At 39.0% G+C, this 8,603-nt stretch overlaps 1 protein-coding gene and 1 pseudogene across 2 annotated transcripts in view; both read left to right on the top strand.

The window, feature by feature from the left end:
• MYCBP2 (MYC binding protein 2) overlaps nt 1–8,603 on the top strand; it is a 301,197-nt gene that overhangs the window by 164,840 nt on the left and 127,754 nt on the right. For both annotated transcript variants that reach the window (XM_069066842.1, XM_069066841.1), the window contains one exon: nt 1,432–1,576. In XM_069066842.1, coding sequence (XP_068922943.1) covers nt 1,432–1,576 — 145 coding nt within the window. The remainder of the gene's footprint in view (nt 1–1,431; nt 1,577–8,603) is intronic.
• On the top strand, nt 1,587–8,596 carry LOC138145177 (heme oxygenase 1 pseudogene; annotated as a pseudogene).

The following is an 8,603-nucleotide window of genomic DNA, read 5'->3' as shown; positions in this document are numbered from 1 at the left end:
GAAGGAAGGAAGGAAGGAAGGAAGGAAGGAAGGAAGGAAGGAAGGAAAGAGGAGAAGGAGGGAAAAGAGAGAAAGGAAGAAAGAAACTTCTGAAAGGAAATGGATTTGGAGGAAAAGGATCCACACATTGTGCCCTAGTATCTCCCCTGAACTCTAATTCTATATCACACTAAAATAGGATGCTCCATAGGGATCTTTGTTTTGGCTATGCTGAGTTTGAGATCCTTATAGAGCATCCTATTTTAGTGTGATATAGAATTAGAGTTCAGGGGAGATACTAGAGCAGAATGTGTGGATCTTTGTAGAGATGATAGTATGAGCACATGAAGCTGAACACATGAGCTGGTTAGGTTGCCAAGAGGCAACATATAAAGAAAGAAGAGAAAAAGGCTCAGGATAGAATTTTGGGGTACACACACAATTAGGAGAAGTGGAAAGGGAGATTTTGAAGGAGATAAGTAGAACTAAGCTAGAGCAGTAAAAGATGCAGTATCCAAAATGGAGACAGTAGTTAACAGTGTCAGATGCTACAGAGACCTGAAGAAGGTTGACTATTGAGAAAAGGCTACAGATCTCACAATTAAGAGATCATTATTAACTTTGGAGATTGTGGTTAAGAGTTAATTGTTGAGGTGAAAAACTAGATTGAAAAAACTTGAAAAGTGAAACGCACTGAGCATAGTCAACTTTTTCTAGGAGTTTGGCTGGGAAAGGGAGGGAAAATAAAGAACTGATATTATTAGGTGACTGTAGAGTCAAGTGAGATTGTTGTTGTTTTTTTTAAGGTGGAAGAAATTTGGCCCTATTTGCATGTAGAAGGGAATGAACCAGTAAACCAGAGCTTGAATATTAAAGGGCAACTGATTGTGGGGACAATCTTCTAAAGGATATGGGAGAGGATGAGATAAAGGCTAAAAGTAGAGGAGCTAGCCTTTAAGAGAACAGTTTCATTTGTTTGGCTGGCTTGGAAGACCGATTGCCAAGAATTAAAACCTGAGTGGGAAATAAAATATTGATTAAGACTTTTTCTAGGTGTTTGGCTCTGCACAGCTATGAAAAATAGACTAGTTTTGCCATGGTCTTCCAGCTGACAAACCAGAGTTGAACTCAGTGATTGTAAATTGTCTTAGAAATCAAGTCCTCAGACTATCCAAAAAACGGAGCCAACTCTAGTATAGTAGTCATTAAAAAAAAAAAACTTTCTTAACCTTTATAATTATCATCATTACTTTAAAAAGAAACTATATTCCTATACTTTGGAACTGTCTGGATTTTTTTTCAGGTAGTAGACATGGCAAGGATGGTTAGTGAATCCTAGTTGTGACTAACATTAATTTACAATATTTGTATTGCTTCAGTTTTTGCGTATTTATTATACCTAATTTAAATTGCAGTGTAAGTCATTAAATATATACAATTTTAATACTATAGGTGGCTTCAGCCAGATTCTTATGCTGATCCTCAGAAAACATCATTGATTCTCAATAAAGATGATATCCGTTGTGGTTGGCCTACTACAATTACTGTTCAAACAAAGGATCAGTATGGTGATGTGGTTCATGTTCCTAATATGAAGGTAATTATTTTTAATTAAAGTAAATTAATTAGTACTTATTAAATGCCTACTGTAGGCCATCAAAATTTTTAAGTTCAAATGACCTTAAAAATCATCAGGGGGGAGGGATTTGGAAAGACAGTGGCATATTAAGAGCCAGAAGAGCCCAGATCCCCCACAGACATCTTCAATGAAATTCTAAAAATGTACCAGAAGGAACAACGATAAGTAAAACCAAAGAGAAATATCCATAAGCTCTCCCAGCAAGTCTAGGACTGCTCAAAAAGTTTTACAGAAACCTGCAGAAAGCATGGTCTAGGAGCCTGGACCCACAGCAGGAGACAGGACTAGAGCAATGCACAGGCAGCCCCTATCTAAGCCATAACAGAAGGCAGAATCAGGCAAATACCTATTCAGGCAGCCCATGCCAAATGCAGAGCCCAGGTAGCTTGAACCTGAACTACAGCCTGAGAGAGGGGCAGACCACTGCTTAAACAAGCCAGCACTTAGGCAACTCACAGCTAAGCCACAGCAGAAAAAGACCCAGAAGAGCCCCTGAAATCTTGTGAGAGGCTTTTTACCAACAAAATCAACAGCATCTAGTTGGGGCCACAAAGCCAACTTTAGATGCAGGACTGTGCAAGAAGAATAGAGGGAAAAGGTCCATCTTTATCTAGCCAGCACCCAGTAATTACTGTAGAAAGTTAGGTAGTCTTAATCATGACATGTAGTACCAAACAAGGCCCACCAGCACCATCTAAGAATATGGAAAGGAACAGGGTCTGACCTAAAGACAAAAACCCTAAGCCAAAAACTGAAATCAGTGGTATGTCAACAGAAGGAAATAATGAAGACAATTAAAAGATAACATGGATAGAGAAAAACACAGAAAGAGAAAAAGTGCTACAGATGCATATGGAACCTTGGAGAGAAAAAATAACCTGGTGTAAGAACTACAAGAATACCTGGAAGAAATTAAACAAAAGGTGCAAAATATAATTTTAAATAATATCTAGGAAAAAAAGAATCCAAGGAGAAGGTTGGGTTTTTTTTTTTTGGTTTGATAATAGTGGTGGCCATTTTAAAAGCACTTCTGTTTCCTCATTTATTCTTCTAAAAGCTCTATAAAGTAGGTAGTACATCTACTGCCAACCTCATTTTATTTTTATTTTATTTCATTCTTTCTAATTCAACAAGAATTTATTTTCTATTCCTTTTCCCTCCTGGCACTGGAAAAGAAAAACAAAACTCTTGTAATACACATTCAAGCAAAACAAATTCCTATATTGTCCATGTCCAGAAATGCATCTCATTGTGCATTTTGAGTCTGTCACCTCTCTATCTGGAGGTAGGTATCATGCTTTATTATAGGATCTCTCAAGCTTAAGTCTTTCAAGATTGTTTTTTCTTAACAATGTTGTTATTTTATAAATTATTCTCCTGGTTCTGATCACTTTACATTACATCAGTTTATACATGTCTTCCTAGGCTTCTTTGAAACCATCTTTTTCTTCATTTTTTATGGCACAATAGTATTCTCTTAGTCATTAACCATAATTTAATTATCTTCAGTCACTCTAATTCCTGAGCATTCCCTTAGTTTTCAGTGCTCTGCCACTACCAAAATAGCTGTTATAAATATTTTTATGTATCTGGGTCCTTATACTTATTTTTTTGCTCTTTTTAGCATATAGGCCTTGTAGTAGAGTCTCTAGGTCAAAGGATATACTGCAGTTTAGTGACTAAAAGGCACTTAAGGCATTTTCCCCAAATCCTTTCTAGAATGGCTAGCCCAGTTCATAACTCCATATTATATAATCTCTTTTCTCACAGCCCCTTATTTTTTAAACCATTTTTGCCAATCTGATAGGTATGAAATGGAACATAAGATTTTAATCTGCTTTTGTCTTTTTATTAGTGATTTGTAGCATTTTTTCAAATGATTGTTGAGAACTTGGATGTTCTGTTTTGAAACTGCTTATTCATATCATTTGACCGTGGCTGTTATTCCTTCAAATATGAATCAATTCCTATTTTTCTTGGAAGTAAAACCCTTATCATATCGCACCACTTTCCTTTCTATTTTTAGTTGCATTGTTTTTGTTTGAGCAAAAAAACTTTTTAATTCTGTGTAACCATAATTGTTCATTTTATCTTCTATGGCTCTGGCTCTCTTTTACTTGGTCAGGAACTTTTACCCATCCATAGATCCAAAAGGAAATTTCTTCCTTGTTTTCTAATCAGTTTGTGAGATGACCTTTTATATTTGTTATTTATCCATTTGAAAATTATTATATATTATAAGATGTTGGCCTAAACATAGTATTTGTCCAATTGCTTTGTAGTTTTCCCAAAAATATTTGTTGAATTAAATGAGGTCATACCCCAGTAACCAGGGTACTTTTTGTACCTGATTTGTCGAATGCTAGCCTTCTAAGTTTATTTGCATCTGTATGTTATGTACCTAATCTGTTCCATTGACCAACTCCCCAGCCCCCCCCCCTTTTTTTAACAAGTAATGAATTGATGATTATTGGCTTATTGTCTAGTTTCAGACCTGGTATTACTAGGCTCCTCTCCTTCCCCACTTTTCTTTTATTATTTCTCTTGCTTCATTTCTTTCCAGAATTCTGTTTGATCTTGTGTCTAGACTTTTGTTTTCTTTGAGCATTTGCTTGTAAATGTTTTAGCATTTTTCCTTTTTTTCTGGGTTTGTATCTTAGGAATCTTTATCATCAGAATATCCAAGCTTATTTCCTGAATTAGGACTTTGTATTAGAGCTAGGTTTTTCTAACTTCCAGGTGGAATGTTAGGGCCATATACATTCCTGGATCTCGTTATCTGGGATTCTGCTGCCATGTTCTCTGAGTATGGAGTGCTATGTTCTTCAAAGAATTCAGGGGCAGCTTAAGCCAGGGAACTACAAACATTCAGCAGTCCCAAATAATATGATTTGGGATATTTATTGATACTGCTCACTTATTCTGAGCTTGCATATGGATAATACAACTATAACCTTATCCTTGATTGATACTCCAGCAGACAGTTGCTGGCCCAAACCTCCATTAGACGGCTGGAAGGCCATTATAGCTTCAAAGCAACAAGCAACAAAGGCTGCCTGCTGGTCCACAGTCCCTGCCTGGTCATAGCCTGTGGCCAAAATTAATGATCCAGCCCTGGAGTCAGAGCAACAGCTGCCAGCATACCTCACATCTGTACCAGTGAGCAGGCTGAATCTAACATTCAACTCTAAGATCAGAAAAACACAGGTACAGACATTAAATCTCAAATCATGCTCCAGAATAAGGGTGACACAACTGCAGACCAACCCCTGGTGTGCCATTATAAGCTGATTCTGGGATCTTGCTCTAGGGTCAGTGGTACAGAACTGTGGACACAGTCCTGTCCCAGTAGACCTATTCTAAAGGCAGGTCTGCAGATTGAATTGTCTAGGTTGAATTCATACTGTTAGGCTGAAAAAATGCTGCACTCTAGTGTTTAGTTGGATTTCCTGATCACTGTTTGTTCTGATGCCCATTCTTGATCTTTCTTGGAAGAGAACTCAGCTATACTTCTTTCTCCTATATGTTTTCTAATCCCACAGGGTATATAGTAGGTTGTAAACCTTATCTAGGGATAGGATTCCATGGAAATTAGAATGGACCAAACAGAAAGCAATGACTCCATGAAATAGGAAATATTAACATGTAATATAATATCATAACATTTATGTAGTGCTTTAAAGTGTTCCAAGTACTATATATGTTATCCCATTTGATCCTCAGAACAGCTCTGTGAAGTAGGTACTTTATTATCCTCATATTACAGAAAGAAGAAATTAAGTGACTTGCCCAGGATCAGACAACTAGTAAGTGTTATAGGTGAGATTTGAGCTCAAGTATTCCTGACTCCCAAGTCCAGAATTCTTATCCGTTACACCATCTAGCTTCAATGTGTATGGGGGCTATGGGGGGGAACAGAGAAAAAACATGAAATTATAAGGTATCAAAAACAATTGACCTGGAAAACAGGTCAGGAAATTATCAAGTAAGAATCATTGGACTAGCTGAAAATCATGATTAAAAAAACCCTGGATACCATATTTCAAGGAATCATAGATGAAAATTTCCAAAATTTGCTAAAATCTTAGGGAAAAGTGAATATAGATTGAATTCTCCTGTCAACTGCTAAAAAAAAAACCCAAAATGGAAACTCCCGGTGCAACACAGTTCCAGATCAAATACCATAGGCAAACAAACAGAAAGAGCTCAATTCCAAGGATCTATAATCCTTGGCAACTGCTGCCAATATAAAGGAGATAAAATCTTGGATTACAGTATTCCAAAAGGCTAAGATAAAGACTTATAACTAGACATCACCTATTCAGCAAAAGCTTTGATAAAAAAAAAAATAAGGGCACTTCTAAGCATTCCCAATGAAAAGACAAGACCTGAATAGAAACTTAGAAATGAAAATTCAGAAGTGAATAGAAATAGAAAAATAAATACATTTCATTAAATGGAAGGCACTGTATGAAGATGGTTTATTTACATTCTAACACAGGGAGGATAAACAAGTGTGCTTTCAGAACTCTAAGGTTATCAAGGATCATAGAAAGAATTATACAAGAGAAACATAGGGCCTGGGGATAGTTTTATTCCATTTTTATGGTCTTAATAGAAAAAGGAAATAAATGAGAAAGGAAATATACTGGGAGAGAAAAGAGAAGAAAGGAGATAGAACTTACTATGTAGGGGCTGCATGGGATGAAGAATATTCAAGAATGCAGGAAAGAGTGGGGAAATCATTTTCCCATGAAGCTCACTTTAGCCTGAACTAGATAAAAGAAAAATTGAAACCAGAGAGAGAAAGTTTAGTACAGAAACGCATTACACTCAATAAGGAAATAAGTGAAGAAAATGTGGAAAGAGAGGAGATGTTAAGGAGGAGGGCTGGGTTTCACAGGGAGCAGTTAAGTTACCAGCACTAAATAGATAGATAAACAGATTCTGGTTGTAGAAGATGGAACATGATGGAGCAATTAAAAAGGAAGGGGAAAAAATGAGTAAAACTGTGGTTTAGGATGGGACAAGAGGAAAAAGAGAGGTACATTGAAACAGCAATAGATAGCTTCAATTATTTATCACTGGTATTGAGTGTACATATTTTTCATGACCAGCTCCTTTATTAAAAGAGTAGGGTAAGGGGGATTAAATGTTTTACTTCCAGATTTAGACAAATCCAGCAAAAATATAAACATGAAAATGGTAAGAATCTGAAGAAAAGTTAGAGCTGATAGATCTCTGGCAGTAATTAAAAGGGAACAGAAAGGAATTAATTCTCAGCTGTGGATAGCTTCTTTACAAAAACTGACCTTGTATTGTGGCATAAAAGTGGTCACAAACAAATACAGAATTATTAAACACATCTACCTAGAAAATCCATAAGAGTCACCTATAATATTCATTAAAACAATGACTTCAGTAAAGTTGCAGGATATAAATTAAATCCAGAAATCAGCTATCCTGAAGATGGTCCACAAAACCTAGCAGAATACAATAGAAAGAGAATATCCAGGAACAAACTTCATCCATTGTGCTCCGGGCACTTTGGAGAGAGCGGCACAGGAGACTTGGGGCATTCCAGGCCAAGGCAAACGCAGACAGGAGCCCAGACAGGAGCCGGGAGAGACAAGCCAAGAAAGGAGATCGTGATGGAAGGTGTCAAGGCAGAACAGACAGATAGCATGCCTCAGGATTTGTCAGAGGCCCTAAAAGAAGCCACAAAGGAAGTTTACACCCAGGCTGAGAATGTGGAATTCCTGAAGAACTTCCAGAAGGGACAGGTGCCCCTGGAAGGCTTCAAAATGGTGATGTGTCCTCTGTATCACATCTTTTTGGCCTTGGTAGAGGAGCTGGAGTGGAACAAGACCCACCCTGCCATCACCCACATCTACTTCTCTGAAAAGCTGAACCAGACCCCTGCCCTGGAGCAGGACATAGAGTTCTGGTACGGCCCCCAGTGGAGGAAGGAGATCCCTTAATGGCAGCCACAGAGAAGTACGTGACTCAGCTTCATGACTTGTACCACACTGAGCCTGAACTGCTGGTGGCCTACGCCTACATGCGTTACTTGGGTGACCTCTCTGGGGGTCAGATCCTTAAGAAGATTGCCCAGAAGTACCTGGGGCTGCCCAGTACCGGGGAAGGGGTGGCCTTCTTCAGTTTCCCAGCCATCGCCAATGCCACCAAATTCCAGCAGCTTTACTGCTCCCAAATGAGTGCCATTGAGATGAGTCCAGCCACCAAGACAAAGGTGGTGGAGGAGGCACAGACATCCTTCCTCCTGAACGTCCAGATGTTTGAGGAGCTGCAGGAGTTATTATCCAAGAGCCAGAAGAATGGAAATGTTTCTGGGAAGCAGGAGCTTCGGAAAAGGCCTGGCAGCAAAGGACAAGGCCCAACTTCCACAGAGACTGCTGCCCCAAAGCCCCAGCAAAGTCTCCTCTCCCACTCTCCCTTCCTCCTCTGGATCCTCACTCTTTCCATCGTGGCCACGGTCACTGTGGGGTTCTATGCCATATGAATAAAACAGAAAAGACACTTCAGAGTGACCTCCCGTGGCCTCCCCTACTGAATCTACAGACTGCTTCCAGTCCGCAAAAATTCACTTGATGAGCCTTCTCTGGTCATTGTGGGGTAGGTTCCCCTTCACTGGAAAAGATAGAGGAGAGCCCCACCCTGACCCAAAGCACCTCTGGCCTGAACTTGAACTTTTAAGGGGGTCCTCAGGGGCCACACACAGATGTAGCACTCTCTCCAGGTTCCTACCAAGAACTCCCCAAAGAGACCAAACTTCCAGCCCTGAGAAATGACCTGCCAAACCCAGCACCTGGGCTCCCCAGCTCCCTGTTTGACCCCTTTCCCATTGGCCTATAGACTGGCTTTTGCTTTTGCATTTCAGAATGTTGTGTCTTGTTAGAAGCCAGTTTTCTGTGGGTTTTGTTTGGTACAGTTTTCACAATGTTTGGGTGTTTTTTTTCCCCCC

Source organism: Petaurus breviceps, unplaced genomic scaffold (assembly GCF_028583685.1).
Source record: "Petaurus breviceps papuanus isolate PSGF00001 unplaced genomic scaffold, PetGlider_PUasm1.0 90730, whole genome shotgun sequence".
NCBI classification, from domain to species: Eukaryota; Metazoa; Chordata; class Mammalia; order Diprotodontia; family Petauridae; genus Petaurus; species Petaurus breviceps.
The sequence above is the reverse complement of the archived record's forward strand: the minus strand, read 5'-3'. Positions and strand labels throughout refer to the sequence as shown.